General features: G+C 36.9%; 1 protein-coding gene across 1 annotated transcript in view; it reads right to left on the bottom strand.

Annotated features, from left to right (window-relative positions):
* Window positions 1-20,465, bottom strand: part of GFRAL (GDNF family receptor alpha like) — a 53,777-nt gene extending 33,312 nt beyond the window's left edge. The window contains exons 1-5 of the mRNA XM_010973912.3: window positions 20,444-20,465; window positions 16,235-16,369; window positions 13,853-14,005; window positions 8,637-8,708; window positions 6,935-7,250 (exon numbers count right to left, since the gene is read on the bottom strand). Of these exons, the coding sequence (XP_010972214.2) occupies window positions 6,935-7,250; window positions 8,637-8,708; window positions 13,853-14,005; window positions 16,235-16,369; window positions 20,444-20,465 (698 nt within the window). The remainder of the gene's footprint in view (window positions 1-6,934; window positions 7,251-8,636; window positions 8,709-13,852; window positions 14,006-16,234; window positions 16,370-20,443) is intronic.
* Between the last annotated feature and the right edge of the window lie 5,908 nt (window positions 20,466-26,373).

Genomic DNA, 26,373 nt, shown 5'->3' with positions numbered 1-26,373 from the left:
ACAAAATGCTCTGAGGGTCTCTGGCAGCATGTGCTAACGCGAAGCAAAGCATGAGTTTAGTTAATGGCTGAGATAATCCATTAGAACCACATCCATTCATAACTTTTCTACATATTTCATTCTTGCTGTACTAAATTTAAATAACAGTCTGGGTAATGTACAATAACTTTATATTTGAAATGTTCACAGTAAGAAGATATCTATTCAGTGGAACCAAAGATATTAATCTTCTTCTTTAATATTTATCACCTATAATTACTTTTTGCCCTTTCTTGAATAGGTCACCATCAAACATGCATGAAAACTCTCTGAGTACCTGTCATTTGTCCTGAGTTTATTTGCCCTCGTGATGTTACTCTGCTTAAATCCATACATCATGTTATTTTCAATAATCTTGTGTTTTAAGTCATTTTAAAGACATTAGCTTTTAAATATAATGGCAAAAAATGAACATATCTTAAAATGTATATTTAAGAAATATATCTCTAAATCAACCTGTATTCAAAAAATTATATTTAAGAAAATATTACAAATGTTTTGAGCATATAATTCTGAATCCAGAAGAACAAATATTAAAAATTTAATGCAATTAGGGTTATTTATAAGATGTTATCTAAATGTACGTATTGAAAGTATTGATGGTCATTTATGAGGTTGATAATTGCCATTTATTCATTCTTAAATATGTGTTTTACAAAGTTTAAATTGCATGATTTATCTACTCATAGAAGTTATTTCATTCAAAAAATTAGTTGTTCAACACCCATTTATGATAAAAACTCTCACCAAAGTGGGTATAGAGGGAACATATCTCAACATAATAAAAGCTATATATGAAAAACCTACAGCCAGCACAGTACTCAATGGTGAAAAACTCAAAAGCTTCCCACTAAAATCTGGGACAAGACAAGGATGCCCACTATCACCACTCCTATTCAACATAGTCCTGGAAGTCCTAGCCACAGCAATCAGGCAAGAGAGAGAAATAAAAGGGATCCAAATTGGAAAAGAAGAGGTAAAAGTGTCACTATATACCGATGACATGTTACTATATATAGAAAACCCTAAAAGGTCCACACAAAAACTACTAGAGCTGATCGAAAAATTCAGCAAGGTAGCAGGTTACAAGATTAACGTTCAAAAATCAGTGGCATTTATTTACACTAATGATGAATCAACAGAAAAAGAAAGTAAAGAAACAAGCCCCTTTAAAATAGCACCCAAAGTAATAAAATATCTGGGAATAAATCTAACCAAGGAGGTGAAAGAATTATACACAGAAAACTATAACCATTGATGAAGGAAATTAAAGAAGACTTTAAAAAATGGAAAGATATCCCATGCTCTTGGATTGGAAGAATCAGTATTGTTAAAATAGTCACACTGCCCAAGGCAATCTACAGATTTAATGCAATCCCTATCCAATTACCCAGGACATATTTCACAGAACTAGAGCAAATCATAATAAAATTTATATGGAACCATCAAAGACCTAGAATTGCCAAAGCATTACTGAAGAGAAAGAAAGAGGCTGGAGGAATAACTCTCCCAGACTTCAGACAATACTACAGAGCTACAGTCATCAAGACAGCATGGTATTGGTACAAAAACAGACATATGGACCAATGGAACAGAATAGAGAGCCCAGAAATGAACCCACAAACTTTTGGTCAACTAATCTTCGACAAAGGAGGCAAGAATATACAATGGAATAAAGACAGTCTTGTCAGCAAATGGTGTTGGGAAAACTGGACAGCAGCATGTAAAACAATGAAGCTAGAACACTCCCTTACACCGTATACAAAAATCAACTCAAAATGGATCAAAGACTTAAACATAAGACAAGATACAATAAGCCTCCTAGAGGAAAACATAGGCAAAACATTATCTGACATACATCTCAAAAATGTTCTCCTAGAACAGTCTACCCAAGCAATAGAAATAAAAGCAAGAATAAACAAGTGGGACCTGATGAAACTTACAAGCCTCTGCACAGCAAAGGAAACCATAAGTAAAACAAAAAGTCAACCTACGGAATGGGAGAAAATTTTTGCCAATGAAACCGACAAAGGCTTGATCTCCAGAATATATAAGCAGCTCATACGACTCAATAAGAAAAAAATAAACAACCCAATTCAAAAATGGGCAGAAGACCTAAACAAGCAATTCTCCAAGGAAGACATACAAATGATCAAAAGGCACATGAAAAAATGCTCAATATCACTAATTATCAGAGAAATGCAAATCAAAACTACAATGAGGTATCACCTCACACCAGTCAGAATGGCTGTCATTCAAAAATCCACAAATGACAAATATTGGAGAGGCTGTGGAGAAAGGGGAACCCTCCTACACTACTGGTGGGAATGCAGTTTGGTGCAGCCACTATGGAAAACAGTGTGGAGATTCCTCAAAAGACTAGGAATAGACTTACCATATGACCCAGGAATCCCGCTCCTGGGCTTATATCCAGAAGGAACCCTACTTCAGGATGACACCTGCACCCCAATGTTCATAGCAGCACTATTTACAATAGTCAAAACATGGAAACAGCCTAAATGTCCATCAACAGATGACTGGATAAAGAAGACGTGGTGTATTTATACAATGGAATACTATGCAGCCATAAAAACTGACAACATAACGCCATTTGCAGCGACATGGATGCTCCTGGAGAGTGTCATTCTAAGTGAAGTAAGCCAGAAAGAGAAAGAAAAATACCATATGAGATCGCTCATATGTGGAATCTAAAAAACAAAAACAAAAACAAACAAACAAAAAACAAAGTGTAAATACAAAACAGAAATAGACTCATATACATAGAATACAAACTTGTGGTTGCCAAGGGGGTGGAGGGTGGGAAGGGATAGACGGGATTTCAAAATTGTAGAATAGATGAACAAGATTATGCTGTACAGCACAGGGAAATATACACAAGATCTTACGGTAGCTCACAGAGAAAAAAATGTGACAATGAATATATATATGTTCATGTATAACTGAAAAATTGTGCTCTACACTGGAATTTGACACAACATTGTAAAATGATTATAAATCAATAAAAAATGTTTAAAAAAAGAAAATTAGTTGTGAAATTTTACAAAAATGATGAACTGAAGAATATTTAATTAAAAATGAATATATTATAAAGTACATTATAAAGTACGTTGGTATATTAGTTACCTAAATTATTTGTAAAACATTAAATATGGCAGAAAAGTTTGCATTATAGAAATGTTGTTTTATGTTTGAGATGTTTTGGTGGGTAGCTATTTCATTATCCCTGTTCTCTTGATATTCTGCAACCTTTTCTTCTGGTTTATTATTTGAATCATAAAGTATTTTAAAGAGTAATTTTTTAAATAGAGTTGATTATTTGGTTTTTAGTTTTGCTATAAATTTCTGGTTCCATTATAAAATGTAAGAGAATGTGGTCTGTGTACTTCTGCACAGAGAATATATTATATTTGCTTCTGTGACCTAATATACAATTAAACTTTGTGATTATTCCCCAGCACTTAAAATAAACATGTGTATTATGAAGTTTGCTTTTATAAAGTATGTAAGATTTCTTCTAAGCAAATACTTTTTTTCACTACATTCTTGAGTTCATACATATGAAAATACAATGTTTTGTAATTTCCTGTAAACCCTTAAACATTTCTAATTGGCAAGGCATAATCTCACCTCCCTGTATTGGACAAAATTAAAATGGCAACTGGCTTTTCTAGCACCTTCTCTGGCCTTTTCAAATAAACAGAGGAGTCTCAAAACCTCTCACAAGTTGAAGAATCTGGTACAGGGATGGGAGATGTATTTTAAGATCCAAGTGCTCTGCTTTGCCCCAAATACAGGGGCTTCTACAGGGATCCTAAATGATAAAGTCTTAACATTCTCACCGAAGAAGTGGTTTTTCATTTGGAGACTTTTTTTCCCCCATCTGAATTGCATTAACACTAATGTAATCTAAATACTGGAAATCTCCCTCAGGCAAAATCTGCTTGAGAAAAATGACAGCATTCATCTTTTCATCTTGACAACTAATGGTGTGTAATATTTCCATCACCTTTATAAAGGGGTCATTAAGGGACTCTTTGCACATGGTGGAAAGAAACAGAAGACACACTGTCCTTACTCCCTGAACCAGTATATGAAAGATAGAAATCACAGAAGAAGAGACACGTGTAGGCATATCAGGACGTGATAAAAGCTAAGTGAGTAGAAGATACTCGAAAGTGGAGGGAAGGAGATGACATCTTCTGGGTGCATATCGTGTTCCGGAGCCTGCACTAAGCACTTCGGAGACGTGGTGGAACCCAGGGGTCCTTGTTGAGGAAAATCACCAACTCTGCACCCGTCAGTCTGAGAATGTGCTGATGCCAAGGTAAGGTTAATGCAAGAGCGTGTGTTTCAGAGACCACACGGGACTTCCTAAGGGCTGGACCAGCCTATCCCCTCGTTTGCCATCAAAATATTTTATTTTCCAGGGAAGCTCAGATAAGATCATGTTGTGAAAGTTGAGTACAAATAACTTCAAGATAATGAGGTGGACTATCTGGGGCCCTGGCAAGAAAAGCTGGGTGCTCATCCTTGGGGAAATCTAGCATTTTTACAAGAATTACTTTTAAAAAAAGTGTTCCCTGGTTGGTTAAAATGTTGTTTGATTTCACAGTTAGTGAAGACAGATGATAAACAGTAATATTCTCTTTGTGATATGAGAAAAATAGTATAATCAAACGTTTTTTACCACATTTCATTGATTGTACAAGATACCATTATTTTATTACAACTAAAATCGCTTGTTAGCAATCAAGTTATTGTCTTAATTTAACGGTTTTTGTTTTTGTCATTGAGCTTAAGACTCATTCCAAATGTGGTAAGGATATTAAAATGTGCAAAAATTTGCATCTCTGAATCAATGAAATGCAATATTTCACTGAATAAAGATTTTTTGAGACATAAATGAGTTTGAAAAATTCAGCTTGCACTGTAAAAAATATTTTAATGATTATTTATTATTCACTCAAGAGAAACAATGTAGTAAAACCTGAAATAACTTTGCATGACAAGTTCCTCTAATAAAACTTTCTCAAGAACTTTGGCATTCTATAGAAGACGTTGAAGCAAAAAAAAAAAAAAAGACGAAAAAAGAAAAAATCAAGGCTCTAGCAACCTGCTGAGATCTTTAACCTTTATTTACAGAATGCGTGTTACAAGAAAGCCACTCCCTTTGTTGACAAATGTTTACAAGATCTGCAGCTACTTTGCAAGTTAGGATGACTCTCCTGTAGGAGTGAAGACAGTTAAAAGACCAAAGGAAAGCAGTTTATCAAGAACCAGCCCAACAGGGAAGTTGACGTCATTGAGTCTCATTCGCCTGTAGGTAAAGCCAGGTGTCAAATAGGACAACTCTCGCCCTGAGCTATCCCGCTGAGCCCCTCCTTCACACTAAATGCTGATTTTGATCTTTAAATGAATTTGCTCCATGTGGAGTTTTATTCATTTAAACACCATTAAATCAAATAGTCCCTGCGGGAAGATACTGGGGGAACAAATTAATATGAATTATCTTGGGATAATTATCCCAAAAAGAAGCAGAAGATGGATCCAAGAATTGTACAATTTATGGCTGGTTCTTAAGTAAAGCACCGCCAACGTGGTAACACCCATGTTACAGATAGTTTTGATTCATCAAGAGCATTCTGTAGTCTCATTCTCTACTCCCTCTTCTTACTGGGGTCTCAGGAGCCCCACTTCACTGTGGATTTCTTACCACACAACAGACTCGCCCTGTGTCTATAAGGAAGCATATTAATGAAGATCATAGCAAGGAAAAGAGAAAGCCGGAGAACTGGGTTCCATTTGTGGTTCCTGGGAGGAGTTACCTGCAAAGGTGAAGTCTAGTCTCAGCTAGCAGCCAGGGTGGAGGTCTTAAAACGTGGGCAGATCACTCACACCTCTGCTCAGATCCCCCCAGTCTCTCTCCGTTTTATCAGAGTAGAACTCATCTCCCGTTGCTCTCCGCCTTGCACGTGTCACCCTCACTGCTTGAGGACGTGCCCCACACGTTTCCTCCTCCATTTATTTGGTGTCTCTTCTTTCCAATCTTTACCAAGACAGGTTCATTTCCTCACTTCTTCAACTCTGGCAAAATGCTCCCTAACGGGACCACCCCCATTTGTGTTGCAACTCTTTCTGCTCATTTACAACTCCCCTCATTCTATGTGTGTGTGTTCTCCAGAGTACTCATTACCTTATACTGCAATACACATTTTCCTTATTTATTATATATTCATCGCTACCAGACCATTAGCTCCGCGGGGCAGGCATCTTTGTGTCTTGTACCATGATGCCTAAAATCGTAGTAGGTGCTTGGTAATTATTTTTTGAATAAGCAAACAAATGACTAGCATCGCTGCCCAGTGAGAGGCTGGGAAGAGGAGAAGGGTGCAGTCCTGACACCACGTGCGCTGGGGATGACCTGCTCCTTCCTCATCTCCAGCCTAAGATTCAAATGCTTTCTTTTCAAGTTGGAAGAGTCACTTTGTCCAAATCCTATGACATCTAACAGCCTCAGTGGACCAGACCCCCCCCAAAAAGCAAATAACAAAATGCGCGTACAAGCTGGGTCTGTTAAGAAATTTATTAGTCTAACTTGAATGGATGATTTTAATAATGCGATTTCATGAGTACCGAATCCCGACAGGCTGAATTTTTTCTTTTTTATCCTAAAAACATGTTCTGTAGTTCTGCGTTTGAATTTCAAAAAGGATACATGTGTACCAGGGATTTGAAAATGTGAACTGTCTGGCTTTATTTACATCAGGGTGGACGAGGGTGGGGACGCTAGCTAATGTAATGAGAGCAAGTGTTAGGGCTGGGCTGTAACAAATAAGGTGCCAAAATAAGGTAAGAAATGCGTGTTTTTGCTCACCTGCATAATTCATCATTTTGGCAGCTGTGAATTACATCGAGGCAGGTCGGGGCTGGAACTCTGCTCACCGCACATGGCTCGCTGTGAAGAGCTTCTCTGGACTGCTGACAAGGGATGTCAGACTGAGCACAGTCACACAGAGCCAACATCTGGGCAATGTTAAAAGGCGCATTTTGATAGAAGAGCCGTATGGCCGCCTGGCAGTGTTTCACGTTGCACGGATTTCCATTTGCTGAGCAAGCTTTCAGGTACAGGGCCAACTGTGCATTACAGAGCATGTCCCCTACACAGGTCTCTGCCACCTCCAAACAGGACCGGATCCCTCGGGTTCCTAAAAGCAACGATATGCCCAGGACGTGGAAAAGTAAACAAAAAGCAGGACAGGGAAATCTGCAAAACACTATGAGAAATCCATGAACAAAATACAACCATGTACCCCTGTGCTGTTTTTGGCAAACTCTCCTTTCTCTTTTTTTTTTCTCTTTCTTTCTCTCTTTCTCTTTCTTTCTTTTTCTCTTTCTTTCTCTCTCTCTCTCTCTTTCTTTCTTTCTTTCTTTCTTTCTTTCTTTCTTCTTTCTTTCTTTCTTTCTTTCTTTCTTTCTTTCTTTCTTTCTTTCTTTCTTTCTTTCTTTCTTTCTTTCTTTCCTTTCTCTCTTTCTCTCTTTCTCTCTCCCTTTCTCCCTTTCTCTCTCTTTCTTTCTTTCTTTCTTTCTTTCTTTCTTTCTTTCTTTCTTTCTTTCTTTCTTTCTTTCTTTCTTTCTTTCTTTCTTTCTTTCTTTCTTTCTTTCTTTCTTTCTTTCCTTATCTCTCTCTCTCTCTCTCTCACTTTCTTCCTTTCCTTTCCTTTTTTTTTAGAGCTAGTATGAACTTCCTGGGACCTGAGTCGTGGACTATTTGGACCATATTTCATCTACACTGGATACATCTTCTGATCCAGAAGTGATGGAAGGGTGTAGGGCCAAAACTGAGCTGAAGGAAAAAATAATCCTTCAGTCCAAGTTTCTCAAATGTAAAACAATAAATCTTCAGAAATTGGATTTGAGCTGTCTAGCTGTTGGTGAGCTCACTGGCTCAGTTCAAAATGATGCTTGTTCTGTTGGACTTTTTATTTGGGTAGGGGTGGGAATCTTGACTAAAGGCTCCATGTAGTTATTCCAACATATAAAAATGTTTGTAGATAGATGCAAATGCCCACCCCCCCACATATATACAAAAATAATTGGTCTCAAAGAATTTAATATATGTGATCCAAATACCTATGAAATTTAACAAAGATCTAGTCTTTGGTTTTAACTAGCAAGTATTTCTCTGTATAACTGTAAATAAATAATGGATGGGCAAAACTGTTGCTTTGAAACACTGATGGAAGAAATGCAATGATTTTGTTGCATGGTGTAATATTAGAACGATTAAAAATTCACACGATTCATTTTGTAATGGCACATCTTTAAGAAGCCTGGTGGGGGAGGGTATAGCTCAGGGTAGAGGGCGTGCTTAGCATACACAATGTCCTGGGTTCAATCCCCAGTGCCTCCATTAAATAAATAAATAAATAAATAAATAATAAATAAATAAACAAACAAACAAACATAATCAACTCCTACCCAAAAGAAAAAAAAAAAAAAAAAAAGACAAAAAGGAAGCCTGGTCACTACATTTTAAATTATATTGTCCAGTATTTGCTATGCAGATCAAAATTACAATCTAGAAACATTTCCATGATAGGAAAGAGTCGTTAGATTCCCCTTGAATTTATTATCCTCTTTCACGTTATCTAGAAGGAAAACAAGGAGGCTCATTTATTAGAGGACAATTTTCTAGATTTAATAGAAGAATGTGGACAGCCTTTATGACTGAGTAAATCCAGCAAAAATAGATATAAGCTCATGCAATGCTTATTTAACCCTCGATACTCAAAAGAAGTGAGGTGCGGACGAAGAAAAATAATGCCCTGAAATAGCATCAGGTCGGCCTTACAGCCCTGCTCTGAGTATTCAGTTACGTGAACATTTAAACAAATGCTCACGACCAGGCCATGTGCGTGGAAGTAAACAAAGAGCCTGTCTGGGGAGAAAGCACAGAAGGAATATTGTCTGAACCAAAAAACTCTGCCCAGTAAGGTCTTAATTCGATTGAAATGCAATTTAAAGACTCTTCCTACCTCTGACTATCTTAGCCTACCAGCGTTTTTAGGAATTATAATGATAGAACTGACCAACCCCCCTTGAATGGACGTGAACTCTGTGACCCTCTAATTCTAGAACCTTTCATTCAAGAAGCATTGGTTGGGTCCCTGCTCTGCACCCGCTGTCGTATTGAGGACAAATCTGCAGTCCCTGTGGTTGAGCCTCTATGGGAAACAAAGACACATAAACAAAACCAAGATAAAAAAATGCTGAGCGCTGGATGTGCATCCCACCCTCACACCATTGGTATCCTGGTCGTTTCCCCTCACTGGATGCTGACCCCTTTGGTGATCCCGATTCCCATTTCCTCAGTGCCTGGTCCTTTTCCAGGCATTGCCTGCATCTCAGGGAAGTTGGCACACACTCAAGGGGACAGATTTTCCCAGGGGACAGCTCACATCTAAGGACCAGTCCACACAAGGGGCTCAAAGGAGCAGCCCCCTTGCCTCCATGGGCGGCATCTCTAAAAGGCCATCCCAGGTCCATCCACCTTTCCATGGAATCAGCTAAGTTTCTTGCAGTCGTTGTCTTGCATTTTAACCTTCTCCCTCCACCTAATCCTGTTTTTCTCATTTCTTTCTAGCTTTTGTGCCCGAGCCCTTGGCCCAATACATTTTCTGTGTGCAAACCTCTGTCTCAGAGTCTGTTTCCAGGGAAACTAACCAAGACTCTCCTCCATTTAGAATGTAAGGTCCTAGAAGAGCAGTATTTTTGATGATGTTTGTTTGTTTCGTTTACTGCTTTTCCCCCCAAGTCTTAGGACATGGTGGGCACTGAAAAGAAATCTCTTATCAAATAAATAAATAAACATGACTTACTATATTATCTATTTCTTTAATTTTTTTAAATCCCTTAAAAATAATAAGCGTCTTAAATGAAAGGCAGTTTTGTTGTTGTTTTTCTTTTAATCCTGCTGCTCAGGACTTAGGATTTAGCACATTGTAAATGTCTCCTAAGTATTTGTTCAATGAATGAATGAATGAAATTAATATTATATTTATATCACTTAAATGTATATATAAATGATATAAATATATAAATTTCATATGCTTATTTATATCCTAATACATATTTTACTACGTTTTTGTAATTAAATGTATTTTTATTATGCTTATAATGTTTACAACATGATTTTATGCAACACGTTAAAAATCTTTTAGCAATGACCTCTTTCTTCATAATTCCTTTTAGATACAGTCATAATATTGAGTTCTTTCATTTTAATTCTCTAAGAGAAAGACAGGCAGAAATGACAGCTGGAATCAGAAATGAAATATTCTTTCGGTCACCTCCTATTTGTGATGACACTTAACATTCTTCAATTCTTTGGGGTACCAACCTGAAACGATATCTAGGTGGAATCCATCCTCATCATCGTCACTGAAGGCTGGAACTTGATTCATTGGAGCATCCTGTACACAAACGTTCTCAAACAAGCTTTCCCGAATTTGAACGCACTCTGCTTCCGGAGGGTCACTGCACTGACAGCTCCACAGGATTGTCTGTTTCAGACTTTCTCTGAACGCTGCGCACAGGTAGCGTCCATCAAGGGTCTTGCATTGTTCCGATTCCCTCCCACAGGTTTTCTTAAAATTCTCGTACGAAAGAGCACAATGTTCAGATTCCTGGCAGATCCGCGCTGCTATGGTACAATCACTCTTTTTTCCAGTCGTGAGTGATGTGTCTTTCCGACGGAGCCATTGTGTGATATTTGACTGTGAAGCCGAATTTGAAGACAGTGCTGATTCTTCTATAAATAAAGTTTAAAAATCGACTAAAACTCAAATAAGCTCACCTACTTATTACCTTCTAATATTTTCTAAAAAGCATATAGACATATCTTTAAAAAATATTCCAATATCTGCTGTCTTTCAAAAATCATTGAAGAAACTTATTTTAAGAGAGCTACTACAAATGATCTTGAATTTTTTTAATGGAATAAAGACATGAATGTGACATAGTTTATGGAACTAAACATAATGACAAGGCTCAATTTCTTTGAATATTTTTTCCTCATCATTTACTTTTGTCTTTTTATTACGTTTGAGTGATGATTCATAGAAATCAGGTACAAATTCAAATACTTATAAGATAACCCATTATTCCTCCGAATTTCCATTTCCTCCTTAGAAATATACTGAAGTGTTTCCCCACTGATTTTCATTATTCCCCCTTTAAAAAGCTTTTTTAGACAGTTTTTGCCTATTCCCCTTGCCCTTACCCTCTCATGAAAATTTAATTCCACAGATATGCCATGTATCCATTTCGAGACTGTATGTGTATCTGTGCTTCATACACAATAAAGAGTAAGATTTTTTCACTCACCTTTAAGAACCAATTTTCACCCCTTGGAGGTTATACCTCTCATTGAGAATTCATGTTCTCTGAGATAGTTTCAATTAACCCATAATTATATAAACTTTATAGAAAGAAGATAAGAAATACAACCTCAACTTGCTTAACATAAGCTTTCAGAAGTGTACCATCTACTTCTTATTTTTTTTAATTGAAGTACAGTCAGTTACAATGTGTCAATTTCTGGTGTACAGCACAGTGTCCCAGTCATGCCTGTACATACATATATTCCTTTTCATATTCTTTTTCATTATAGGCTATTACAAGATATTGAATATAGTCCCCTGTGCTGTACAGTAGAAATCTGTTTTTTTTAAAAATCTAATTTAGACGTTGTACTTAATATTTGCAAATCCATCTACTTCTAAAATATCTCCTCCTCCCTTGAGGTAGTGCTTGTGGCTCTCACAATGAAAACTTCCTTGACCCTACCATTCTTTCCCACATCATCTTTTTCCCCTTAGGGGTATCCTGCTCTTAAAAAAAAAATTTCTTTTTGTTTTATTAAATGAGCTTTTCTTCTACCTTCAATTTTACAAATGCCTCCTACCTAATGCAAGATAAAGGTAGTATAATCAATTTCAAGATATGAAAATGTTAAGCTTAAAAACTGCCAGGACAGTCTTGTTAGCGCCGTTCAAAGTACTGCCTCTGTACCGGATGTGTTTTGAAACATACACTACGATAATGTTTTGTACATTTTTCAAATAACAGCTCACGTGGATTGTTATAATTATGTAAATCAGGCTTCTCTACTAGAGCAGAGACCACCTCTCCATCTCTTTTGGACAGCAGATGCAGGCTTGCACAGATACGATGTGTGTGAATTAATGCTGCCCTCATATAATTCATTCTATTATATTGGTAATTATATATTTTGAAATAATCTGTGAACCCACCTAAATGTCCACGTCTTTTATAATACACATATGTGTGGAAATTTATACATATTTAAATTTAACAGCATAGGCTAAATAAAATAATCTGGATAAATGTCAACTTTGCTATGGTTTTAGCTGATCAACAGCTGGAACTGTTGGGGGAGGAGATAGCTCCGTGGTAGAGTGCCTGCCTAGCATGCACAAAGTCCTGGGTTTGATCCCCAGTACCTCCACTTAAAAAATAAGTAAATAAATAAACCTAGTTACCGCTTCCCCTTTAAAAAAAAAAAACAGGGACTCTCTTATCTATCTTTATATTGATTCTCCAGTGTTTACAAGATCTCTGCCCATATTAACTGAATAATAAATTTTATGAATGAATACATGATTTATATGCTCAATATATTTAAATTTTTAAAATATTATTATACATTTATTGATCATTTACTAGCTGTCAGACACTATGTTGAATGTTTATCATATTAAGAAAAAAAGGAAAAAGAATGAAATGTCAAAGCTGATTTGTTCAAGAAGTTTACAATCTGTCAATACAGAAGAGAAAAGAGCAAACCCAGATAACTTTCAGTGGTGAGTAGATAATCCATTTGTGCTCTAACCATGCAATGGACTACTGCTCCTCAACAAAGAGACATGTTTTGATGAATCTCAAATGCACTGTGTTAAATAAAAGAAATCTGGCTCAGAAGGCTACATGTTATGTAATTACATTCATCTGAATTCTGGAAAAGGCAAGATTAAGGAACAGGAAATTGTCCAGTAAGCTTACCATGAATGATTGGAGAGGCTGGGCATGGGGACCATTCAAGATAAATGAGAAGTAAACCTTTCTGTCTTAGAAAGTGGGGGAAGGATGACTTTGAAAAAAGACGGGAGAACTCTGTGCTAACAGTTGCATTGCCAAGCTGACCACTTTTCGGAGAGGGGACCTAGGGACGTGGAGGATCTGGAAATTGATCACTTTAGGATTATTTGATCCCACATATCCCTTGGAAAATGTTTACATGCCCTCAAGGACATGTGCCAGCTTGTATGATTACCACCACCTCAGTGTTAGGCTGGCACCTTGAGGAGGCAGTAAATAAACGCCTGTTAAAGGATTAAATGCTTCTATCCAAAAGCAAGCATAGTCCTAGGTGAATGGTTATAGTTTGATCTTTCTCAGGAGACCCTGAGTTTACCAGGGTCTGGTAAAAGACCAAAAGAAATGGTACCTTATTTATCTTCTACCTTTTAAGTCTTGTGTAAAGCCATAGTGAGCCTCACAAATGCATATATCGACGAGTGAATCTGTAATTCTAATGAATTATCATTGAATGAAGCTTGAAATCTCCAGCTCACATAAACTTAAATTACATGAAGAATTAATCAAATCACCAAAAAAAAAAGGAGTTTATCAAATTACATAAAAGTGGTTAATTTTGAAATAATATTTTTCTTTTTCATGACTGTAAATATTCCATCTAACAACGTAGTACCTGATTCATTGATGCGTTTCTTCCCAAGCAGTTTGTTAACAGTACAATAGAGGTCATCAGAACAGAGACAATCTTTAAATTGGAAGTTGCTTTCCACTAAGGACTGGATGCTCAGGTTACAGCTGGATGGCTCCTTCATCCGGCGGGGGTCTCCTGGATTTCACAAACAGGTAACACCTTAGACATTACTCTGAATGTAATTTTTTAGTTCCCTTACCCAAGCTTTGTTAAAGCTTTGGGTAGTCCCCCACCCCCACCGCCAAAGCTTTTAACATTTTCATTTTAGTAATTCATTATTATAATGAAATTATCTGGCTTTGTTACAGGATGTCCATATAATGGACTTTTCAAGTGAAAAATCTATTTCTACTGTCATTCCCCCAATATTTACTTTCTAAAATAGATTAAAGCTTTCTATATTTTAAAATTGCATTGCCCCCACTTAGAATGCCAATTTTTGTTCTTTAATAATAATCAAGACTGCCCTTATAGGAGGCGACCAGAATGCTCTATAATCGTAGCATTTTGTCAGTTTAGCTATTTTATTAGCTATTTGGTCTGAATCTGCTATGTTATTTTACATGTCATTCTAAGATTACAATACAAGACATCGAGTGGCTCTAAATTTATCATGGAAAATGAAATCGTCCTGATGCTCAGCAAGCACTCAATAAATATCATTGAATAGTGAGCCTTTCATAATTACCAATATTTCATTTTCTGCTTTAAAAAGCCATATTCATCGACCCAACCATTTTATGTTATTCATTTCTCTGAATAAAACCAGTTGAGTACATTTCATTTGTGTATTTGAGAATATTTCTATTTCAGCGCCATGCATGGGAAAACGGTGCAAATATTATAATTCACTGCAAGTGAATAGCTATTGGTATACGGAAATAAATAAATATGGAATAATTCAGGACACACTGAATGTGATATTTTATATTGCCTCTTAAAATGTAACAAGAAGCTTCACCATCAAAACAAATAACAGATTTTTTTGTTTCTATCCTTTATTCTCATCCTAAAATTGTTGTGTTATTTGAGCGAATTTGCCTTTGAAATTCTTCCCCTGATCTGTAATGAGAACGTTGGATGAGAATGTAATGAGAATGAATGTTGGATAATTTGGGGGGAGTATGAACATTCGTGTACTCCCTTCAAGGCAGGGGTGAGAAGGAAATCTCCCTCCTGTCCCCTACGTCCTATGTAAGTTCCTTGAGATCTTGTGGCTGGGCAGGAGCTGATGGTGGAGACGGTGAATGTTGGTATCATCCGAACTATGGGTTGTTGCCTCTTAACCCAACACACTTGTCCTTACAGCTTTGGGAGGAAGAGACCACACAAGCAGACAGGCAAGGGGCTTGAGCATCACAGAATTTACTCTATGTGAAATGGCTGAAGAAACAAAATGAGTCATGGAAGAATGTATTTTTATTTTCCCCTTTGGTTTTCTCTTACTGAATATGCCAGAAGGTATATCAGATTTGATGGTATTCTAATATTCATTATATGAGTTGATAAAACTTACTTTATGTTAGAATAAGATATTTTGAAAAGTTTTGCCATTATAGTATCAAGGTTAAGGTCCCACTACGTAATTGGTGTATCCACTTTTAGTGAATGGGTCTTAGCTCTGATGTTCTCATTCAATATATATTCAGCTACTTGGTATATTTAGGAATTTTTTTTTCTTTTAAACAAATGACAGCGACTCTTCTGTCTTCACATTCTCTACCCATTGGACCTGCCCTCAAATGTTTGGACATTTGATGCAGGAGGTAGAACAAATAAAAAATAAAAATATTTTAATAATATAAATTTTATTATACTTTATTTATAAATTTTATATTTAATGATATAAATATTATCTTAACTTGTTCTGGACAGAGTTGGAATGGAAAATAGTGAATATGTTGCAAGAATATAAAATTCATGTTACGTACATGCAAATAAATCATGTCTGAGCATCACAAATGTCATCTTCCTATGTTATCACTGACATATTAACATAGAAGCAAAAGGACATTTTATCTGAAAAATTATCGCCATGCTTCTGAGAGGCATGTATGTAATTTTAACATTATACATGGTGAGATAAGTATGATAATAATAATTTCAGACAAGAATAATCTGAAATATTGCATACAGCTAATTTATGCTTTAAATAAATTCAATGCATCAGAGCCCTTGAGTAATTTAAGAATACTCTTTTGTAACTAAATTCACTAATAAATAATTGAAGGTGAATCGAATCACTTGAATACCAAGATTGCACATAAGGTATTTAGAGAAAAACTGACTTCCTAGGATAGTCAATCCTATGTTTATCTCAGTAAAAGGACATTATTTGAGTGTATTTAAAACAACTTGCCCCACCTGGTACATGGCAGGCATCCTCCATTTTTCTCCAGGCGCCTTCGCATCCGTTAGCATCACTTAGGCAGCGTTCTCTTAAATACGTGCAGTCAGTGGTTTGGGAAGTGGACTCACTTTCCAAGCACAGCCCCACAGCTTGAGTAACGACAACCACAGAACAACAAAAACAACAGCAATGCGACAAGACGGCAGTTATTACGTACTTCGGAATCTGAGTTATTAACGATACGGAGCAGAATAATGAAACATCAAATGGGATAAAATCATTACCAGGCTGGACGTGGACTGTAACCTCTCCTCTCACTGTGGAGCTCTGCGTCTCTTATGTAAGATTCTGAAATAAAGAGCCTATATTTGCTCCCTCTTCCTTACTATTCATTTTTCAGCGTGTACTTTATTTTTATTACTATTGCGCCATTGAAACTGCTGTTTGAAATTTCCTACTCATCTTCACAAAGTCAAGTTTGACAGGTTGAAGACTTCCTCCTGCCTCCTTTTATCGCTGGGCATTCTGTTGTCATTTTGTTCTTGAAATCTTTCCCCTTTGGCCACCCCCTCTTCTTATGCTCTTGTCACTTGCTCATTTGATGTTTTCCGCCCCTGGTTAGACTCCACCCCAGGATCCTCTGATGATTCTGTGAAAGTATATTTGTGGCTTGTGTTCTGCCCTCAGACTTCTCTCATTTCTCATTTCACGCGTTCTCTGTGGACGATTCCACGTCTTCGTGGTTTTAACTAAAATCTCTAGACTGATGATTCTCATATGTCTCATTCAGTCCCATTATTTTCCAATTAGAGGTGCTGTTACCCCCACCTGGATGTTCCAGACACACTTCCAGACAATCCTATCATTAGCATTGTCTTCCTCATCACCGCCCCCTGCTGGACCATCTGCTTCATCAGTAATTCCACCGTTCACAGCGGCACCCAAACTAGGAACCTTGGATTCATGGTGGGCTCCTATCCTAGCCTCAGCTTCCCTCTCCCATCCACACTCTGGCATAGCTCATTGACTCCTATTTTGACTATCTGATCAACCCATCAGTTAGTCAGTCTGCCTCCAGTTCCATCTTATTCAGATAAATTCTTTATACCTGCTAATCTACCATTCTAGTCCTGCCGTGTCTCTGCCCCATCCTGTGGATGGTTCCTCATATCATGACTCTCACATTCTCCACCGTGTGCAATCCGGAGGTCCTCAAGCATTTACAGTTTCTCAAATGCTCCATGCTCGTATCTCTGAACCTTTACTGTACGGACACCCAGCAGGGGTTCCTTTTTTTTTTTTTTCTTACTCTGGAATAACCCTCTTATTTTGTCCTTTAAGATTCAACACAATAACTACCTATTTGATGGAAACTTGTCCTAATTCAATACCCCTTTTCCTACACCTAAATGGAATTTAATACCTCTTAGCTGTTTCACTACAATCTTGGGTACTTCCAACCACAGCATTTATCGCTCTGTAACAAAAGTGTGTATTTCTGTGTTTGTCTTTACACTGGGTTCTAGGGTTTTACTCAGCAGGCATTAGGGGTAATTCAGAATTGTATCCCCATCATCAATACAGTGATGCATTATAGATATCCAATAAATGCATGTTGACTTACACCACCTTGAATAGTTGTTTATGAATGAGGTATACATAAATAACTAGGAATGCCCAATAAAAATAACACCTTCCAGATATTTACAAGTTATTTTGGGTGGAAAAGTCTCCAGCAAGGTTTCTAAACGTATCAAGAAAGTAGCAATGTTAAGCCAGTACAGTGTACTAAGGACTCAGACAGATGCTGCAGGTATACAAACTGACTCTTGCTTAAGCAATCCATAGAAAAATATGGAAATTACAATCGAGTTATAGGGACAGCATGCTAACTAAAATCAGGAGACCTCCAGCTATGTCGTAATCAGCCAAATTATTTGATTTTTTTTAAACGAGGTTAATTATGAATCCCCTGTCACAACACAGAGTTATAGGCTTCAAGTAAAGCCAGTAACATCTTTTTGAAAAAAAAAAGTTACCTCTTTCCAAATCTCTTCTCCTAAGGAGAATCCTTGACAACTGATTGGATCGTATGTGCTACTGGCTGGACCAGTGCCTCTGGCGATTAGCCCCGTGGGTGTAGCTTGGTCACATTTTTCTTGCTGAGGACTGGAGTGGAAATTGACATATCAGCGTTCTGGGTTTTTTTCAGTGTGTTCACGGGCAACCTCATCTAGCCAAGCCCTTGCTCTAGGTTAGCGAGCCTAGAGGAAGAAAAAGAGAGCCACCTGGATTCTGGCCCAGGGTTACTTGCTTGCATACAGCTCACCAAAGATCCCAAAGTAGGGATTTTTAGGTCAGAAGTTTAAGAAACAACTGGAATTTTATTTGCCAGTGACCATTACATCTTGTGAATAGCTCCCTCAAGACACTTCTAAGTGATGCTCTCTTGGGGAGATCATCAGAGCCTCACTGATATCAGTGCGATGATCATGAGTGATTGCTGCATGTTATCCTTCCCCAGTGAATTTTATTTTCTTTCGTATTTAAAATTTTAGGTTGAACCACCAACTTGATTGTTTCTTTTACAGGACTTCCCACACTTTCTACTCAGATGAAATAACTGAGTCACTTAGGAAAACCAACTTAATGATTTGGCCCAGAAGAAGCAAAATAACTTTAGCTTTCCAAATCTTATCCATTCCTGACTATGATTTGTGTATTTAAATGTACTTAAGCCAGGGGTTTTCAAGTTCCTCCTGAAATGGTAAGTGAAACACAGCTTCTATTTTAAACTAAATAAGATGGAGAATGTTACACATTTTATCACCTTCTTAAAGATGCAGAAGGCTCATTAGGATATTAAATGCTCCTATTTAAAGACTGACTGTGTCTCACGTTTCTTTGGCTACAGAACTTTCCTACATCACCAGGCCTGTTTAAATGATGCTGAACAAATATTCTGAAGAATGCACTATGGGAAATACTGGTTAAACCTCACGAATAGCACAGTTCTGGCCCCGATCGTGTTAGATACGATTTCCTTCCATCATGCAACCTAGTGTCGAGGTTAATTTAGAAGTGAAAGTTGAAAACAAGAGGGCACCGTTGTCTTTTCAACGAGGGCCATAATGAAGCTGCAATGTATTTTGTGTGCTTTGCTATATTGCTGTCTGACCTACAAAAATTTAATTCTCCTAGAATTCTCCTTAATAGAAATAAGGAAATATTATTAGAAATAAGCACAAGGAGCAAAATTTTGGAATGTTAAATAACTATTATTTTAAACCCCCCCAAACCTGAAATTATATAAAAAGATTCCTTTCCTTGCCTTAATTTTCTTTGACTAGATTTATTTTGATTCTCTTTTTCTGTTCATCATAATTCAAAATATCCTTCTTTGTTTTCTTGCCCACAGTTACGCCTTTATTCATCAGCGTCTATTAGCACAGAGAAAGCAGAAAATACACAGGCTTCGTTTTAATGAGTGGATTATTAATATCGAGCTATAATTACAGCTATCCTTTTTTCTGAATTCAATTTACAGATTCTACAAAATGCTGATGAAAATATAATAGCTTCTTTAATAACACACATAGCACGTAGATCTTCATAGGCTCTAAGTATAAACAAATTCTTTTTTACTAGCATCTTACAATACATTCGCTCTACCCAACACAAGAGAGATAAATTCACACTTATCTCTAGGTCACAAAAATGGACTAAAATGTGAAGCATTTGTTGTAGTGTTGTGTTACTCGACTAACTGACTCCTACTTAATAAATAGGAACACCTAAAAATCAGGGAAACTGAATGATTTCAATTAATCTCATTTTAATTTAATTTCAAAGAAAAATAGATAACGATTCATAATTTGTCATATTATAACTTGTAAATAGGTACTGGAAGGTTTCATTTCTAAAAGGCTCTAGTATATTTGTAAATTCTGTACATCTTCATAAATTACTCAGAGTGATTGGATGATTCTATAAAAAAAAAAAAACCAGAAGCAACCTGAGAGTTGAATGCAAGTCTCACATTGTGCATTTTCCATAGTTACTAATGAGTAAAAGTAGGTGAATAAGCCATGTTCAAGCATAAATTTGTAATTAGGATTTTATATTATCAGGCTCTGTTAGCTTACCTGACAGTTCAGTACATGGGACAGCATTCGGTGCATGAAGAACTGGGGTACTATAAACCCGAAGCATCAGTCACTTACCGAAGAAAATGAAGACCATCATGGTGGACACCTCGGGGCTGCTCACCTGGAAGAAAAACAGACGTGTTTACTCCCACCACCTTCTTAACAGTAACTGCCCAGAATAAGGCTTCGGCTTCCGCTCTTGCTTCCGAAGAGCATCACTGATTCAAGTCAGTTTCCTAAGTCATCGTTTCCTCACCAATCTTTCCTGAGCTGCGAACTTTCCTAATTATGTCCAAATTCAATTATCTTCTCCTGAGTGTACTGAGCTCAGATATTATGCTTCCAGGAAAGCCCAGGAGCCAGATACTAAGAAATGATACATACTCTGCACAAACAGGAAAAAGGTGGGTTTTTTTTTTCTATTTTTTAAAATTGAAATAGGTTTGATTTATAATGTTAGTTTCAGGTGTATAGCAAAGTGGATTCAGTTATATGTATATATATTATTTTTCAGATTCTTTTCCATTATATGTCATTATAATAAATTGAATATGGTTCCCTGTGCTATACGATAGGTCCTTGTCATTTATCTATTTTACATATAGTAGCATGTATCCATTCTTTTCCCTTCATCTAGAATACTAAACTGTGTCAAAGCCTCCCCACATAGGTCAGAATTTTCCTAGACACTTGAGAATGCTCATGTTGTGAATCACTTTTTTGTGACATTTCCTTTGTTGCCTTGGTCCAGAATATCTTTGAGGGTTACATATAATCAATTACTAATAACTCAGGTAAAATGAGGACAGAGTACTGATTTAACAATGTGGAAGGCATAAGTGGTGATAATAAGAGAATTATCTGTGGGGAGGATTGGGGGAGCAAAAATCTAGGTTGAATGGATTCAGGATAAATCGAAAGCAGGGTAATTTTTGATAATAGGTATTTTGTCTTTCAAGGAAATTGGCTATAAAGAGAAACAGAAAATTGGGACCTTATCTGGAGAAGGATGTGAGGTCAAGGGAGAGATATTGGAGATATTAGATTATATTTGTTCTACCCTAAAGCACTTTTCCTGACTGCAAATAAAAATCAAATGAGCTTGTGGGTCACATCTGTAATGTAACTTCGGCTGTTTCCTTTAGTTCTCTGTCTCTAAATTAGAAGCACCCCACAGAAGCTAGCTTTCTCCTCTCCTGGTGGTGTTGTTTCTAATGATTTTTTTCTCACCCATATTCTACATCTGTCTCCTGCTTTTACTGGAACTGTTAACATATCTTTTTTTTTGATTGAAGTATAGTCAGTTACAATGTGTCAATTTCTGGTGTACAGGACAATGTCCCAGTCATGCACATATATACATATATTCATTTGCATATTCTTTTTCATTAAAGGTTATTACAAAATATTGACTATAGTTCCCTGTGCTATACAGAAGAAATTTGTTTTTTTAATTTACTTTTATATATAGTGGTTAACATTTGCAAATCTCAAGCTCCCAAATTTATCCCTTCCCACCCCTTTCCCCCAGTAACCATAAGATTGTTGACTATGTCTGCGAATCTGTTTCTGTTTTGTAGATGAGTTCATTAGTCTCCTCTTTTTTTCTGTTTTTGATTCTGTGTATAAGTGATAACCTATGGCTTTTTCTTTCTCTTTCTGGCTTACTTCACTTAGAATGACCATCTCTAGGTCCATCCATGTTGATGCAAATGGCATTATTTTACTCTTTTTTATAGCTGAGTAGTATTCCATTGTATAAATATGTTTATACAATGTTAATATGTCATTTCAAACAGATCATCTTATCTTCACTTTTCCTCTAATTCCTTCCTGAAAAAAGACTTTGTCTAATTAATGAAATCATCATAAAAACTTTTCCAACAGATTTTCTTTCCCTCCTACTAGAGATTTCCAAATATACTCAACTTCTTTGTTGATATACAGTTTATTTCCAGCTCATGTTTTCCTTATAGTTGAATGACTACAAATAGAGCCTGGGACTGATGGTATGTGAACCGGAAGCATCCATGTAATGTGGCCCTTTGTCCACGGGAATGCTCAAAGCCAACTTGCCTTTGGAGGCCATTTCATTGCCTTTTTCTACAGAGTATTAGTTTCCTGTCCTTTTATTTTCTCTCATTTTCTCATACTTGACATTTTTCTTCATGTTTACCACTTTTTCTATTGTTATGTAAAAATCACCCCAAAATTTAGTGTCTTAAAACAACAATAATTACTATTTCTCGCTGTTCCTGTGGGTCTGGAATTTGGGGATAGCTTGGCTCGGTGCTTCTGGCCCAGGAGTTTCCTGAGGTTGCAATCAGATCATTATCTCAGGAAGGACAGTCTCGAAAGCCTCTTCATCACTTGTCTGGTACCTCAACTGGGAAGCCTTGAAAAGCTGGGATTTCTTGAATTCAGCTTCTGTCTCTATGTAGTTTTTCCCCATGGTCTCACCAGCAAAACAACTTCAGGATAGCTGGGCTTCTTACAAATGCCTTCGGGGCCCCCACAGCACATGTCCCGAGACAGTTAGATGGAAGCCATTATTGCCTCTCATGAGTCAGCCTCTGAAATCACACAGCATACCTTCACTGCATCCTATTGGTCCAGGGAATTACAAAGTTCTGCTTCGTTTCAAGGGAAGGAGACATAGATCCGCATCTCCTGATGGAGGACCATCCAGGTAGCATTGAAAAAAAAAGAATAGCATGTGGGTACGGAAATATATTGATGCATCTTTGAAAGAGAACAATTTGCCACACCTCCAAGCACACCAGGCTCCTTTCTTTCCAAATCTTGTTCCTCCTTCTAAGTATTTTCTTATACATCAGTATGCTCCCCAGTCCCCTATGATTTTCTTATTCTCACTCTTCTCTTGGCTTCAGTTCCTTGCCTGCCATCCTGAAGCTTATTGTAAGGAATTTTTTCACACTGTTTGATACCCTCAAATGCCTTCTCCTTGTTATTCTTAAATGCACTAAATGTGTCAAATAATCTCTGCTTCTGAACTACTGAATTTTTAACACCTTTATTATGGTATGATTCCTGTACAGTAACTACACATATTTCAGATGAATTGGATGAATTTGGATGAATTTGGATGAATTTAGATAGATGTCTACACCCATGAAACCACCACCACAATCAAGATAGCTCACATTTCCATCACTCCCCAAGAGATCCAAATTTCAAATTCCCAATTTACCCCTTCCCACCCCCTTTTCCCCCTGGTAACCATAATTTTGTTCTATATGTCTGTGAGTCTTTCTCTGTAGGTAACTGAACTCCTGAATCTTACGGGAGAAAGATCTCCAAATCTAGGGCGATCATCCTTCGTACCAGATTCCTGGGACTTCCGTAACTATGTACCACAAACTGGGTGGCTTAGAAGAACAGCAATGTAGTATCTCACAGTTCTGGAGGCCAGAAGTCCGAGATCAAGGTGCAGGTGGGGCTGGCTCCTTTTGAGGGCTCTGAGGCAGAGTCTGTTTCATGCATGTTTCCCAGCTCTGGGCGCCCTGCCTGCTACCCCTGGCATTCCTTGGCTTGTTGAAGCATCACTGCGTCTCTGCCTTCACCTACATTGTCAGTGCCCTTGTGTGTGTTGTCTCCAAGTCCCCAAGTTTTCCCTTTTGAATAAGGACTCCACTCATATTGGATGTAGGATCCACCCTAATTTGACTGTTTCTGCAAAGACCCTATGTCCAAATTAGGTTGCTCGGGGCTAGGACTTCAGCATATCTTTTTTGGGGAGTCACAACTCAGTCTGTCGCACCCGTTTTATCCAGGCCTTCAAGCAGTCAGTGCTCTCAAAAACCAATCTCCATTCTTAAAGGAGGTTCTTGCAAAATTAACCACTTTTCTAAGATCTACCTTTTCACAACTCTCTCCTATCAGCAGAAACGGTGTTCGGCTTCTAACCCAAATCTCTCCTATTTCCTAATTTAATTCCTCTGACATTTAACTTCTAAAATTCAAAAATTAGTTTATTTTCATCATTTTTAATATGTAATAATGTAATACTCCATTTTTATACATATAGGTATTGTCTATGCTTTGCTTTTCAAGTCTTCTCTCTTTTTTTTTTTTTACTATTTTTGAATTAGTAATGTCATTTCAGTTTTAATTTTATTCTAAATCAAGTATTTATTTAAGAGCACGTGTCTTAAGTTTTTAGGCTAATATGTATTTAGCATGTACCATAGACCAGCAGTGGTACTGAGTGGTTTTTTGTTTTGTTTGTTTTCATTTTTATTTTTTTATTGAAGTATAGTCAGTTACAATGTGTCAATTTCATGCCTCAGTCATGCATGTACATACATAGATTCCTTTCCGTATTCTTTTCCGTTATAGGTTACTGCAAGATATTGAATACAGCTCCCTGTGCTCTACAGTATGAACTTGCTGTTCATCTATTTTATATACAGTAGTTTGTATCTGAGAGTTTTATATGTAGTGAGTCATTTCACCCTCAGAACAACCCTATGCTGTAGAAAATGTTACTCTTTTAATATTATAAAGGTAAGTAACTTCCCACGTTTTTCACCACAAAACTAGTCTAACTGCATACTTTATGTTCATAACTGCTGTATAAGACTGCTTCCATTTATATCTCATATTATTAAATTATTATTAAATTGGCTTCTCCTATCTCTCCTGGCTTTACAGCTCTGAGCAGCCAAAGATAGTATCAATTATTTCAAATGTTCCAACCTCTCAAGAGGATCACTTACACTTCATTTTGTAGGATACAAAATATAGTATACACATGTATGTTGTAAATGTATACACATGCATATATTCTCATTTTTGTTTGATGTATTACTTTCGGTAATAAATGTTAGTGTTGTCTGATAGTTTGCATTTTATCAAGCTTTTTAAATGTTTATATTACCTTTCGCTAATATAGTCTTTTTATTGAGATATATTTGACATATAACTTTGTGTAAATGTAAAGTGTACAAGCATTGATTTGATATTTACATGCTGTAATATGATTACTATTACAGCATAAGCTCACATCACTATTACTTCACATAACTATTATTTCTTGTGTTGAGAACATTTAAAATCTAGTCTTTTAACAATTTTTAAGTATACAACACAGTATTCTTTTCTTTTTTTTTTTTTTTACTATAATCACTAGACTGTGAACTAGCTCTCCAGACCTTATTTATTTTTTATTTGCAAGTTTGTACATTTTGACCGACATTGCCACGATTCCCTCATCTCCCAATCCTAGCAAATACCACTCTTCTCTTCTCTGTTTCTATGAGTTTGGGTTATTTAGATCCCATGTATAAGTGATACAGTACAGCATTTGTCTTTCCCTGTCTGATTTATTCACTTAGCGTAATACGCGCAAGGTCCGTCCATGTCATTGCCAATGGCAGGATTTCCTTCTTTCTCGTGGACGAATAATATTTCAGTGTGTGTGTGTGTGTGTGTGTGTGTGTGTGTGTGTGTGTGTGTGTCTGTGTGTGTGTGTGTGTGTGTGTGTGTGTGTGTGTGTGTCTGTGTGTGTGTGTGTCTGTGTGTGTGTACCACATCTTCTTTATCTTGCCTGGTTGCTCTGGCTAGAAATTCCAGTACTATGTGGAATAAGAGTAGTGAGGGTGGGCATCCTTGTTTTGTTCTTGACCTTAGAGGAAAGGCTTTTAACCTTTCACCACTGACTGAGACTTACGGGTCTGTCATACGTGGCCTTTATTATGTTGAAGGTTTGTTTGTTTCTTTGTTTGTTTGTTTTTGGTGAGAGGAAGGTGTATTGTACAAATGCATTTTCTATTTTATTACTCAGCCCATTCCTTCTCATCCTTATTCTCTTCTGTTTTTAGATCTTAGTTTAATTATCATTTTAGTTTAAGTAATTTTTTTTTGTTATCTTGCTGGATAATATTCTCCTGGGCTCTTTAAAATGTCCCAAAATATCTTGCTTTGGTTTGACCCACTCCAGATTTGTGACTCACAGACTTCTGCTCTTGCCAACGCAGGAATTT

This window comes from Camelus bactrianus, chromosome 20, assembly GCF_048773025.1.
Source record: "Camelus bactrianus isolate YW-2024 breed Bactrian camel chromosome 20, ASM4877302v1, whole genome shotgun sequence".
Lineage (NCBI taxonomy): Eukaryota > Metazoa > Chordata > Mammalia > Artiodactyla > Camelidae > Camelus > Camelus bactrianus.
This window is presented reverse-complemented; position numbering and strand designations above follow the sequence as displayed.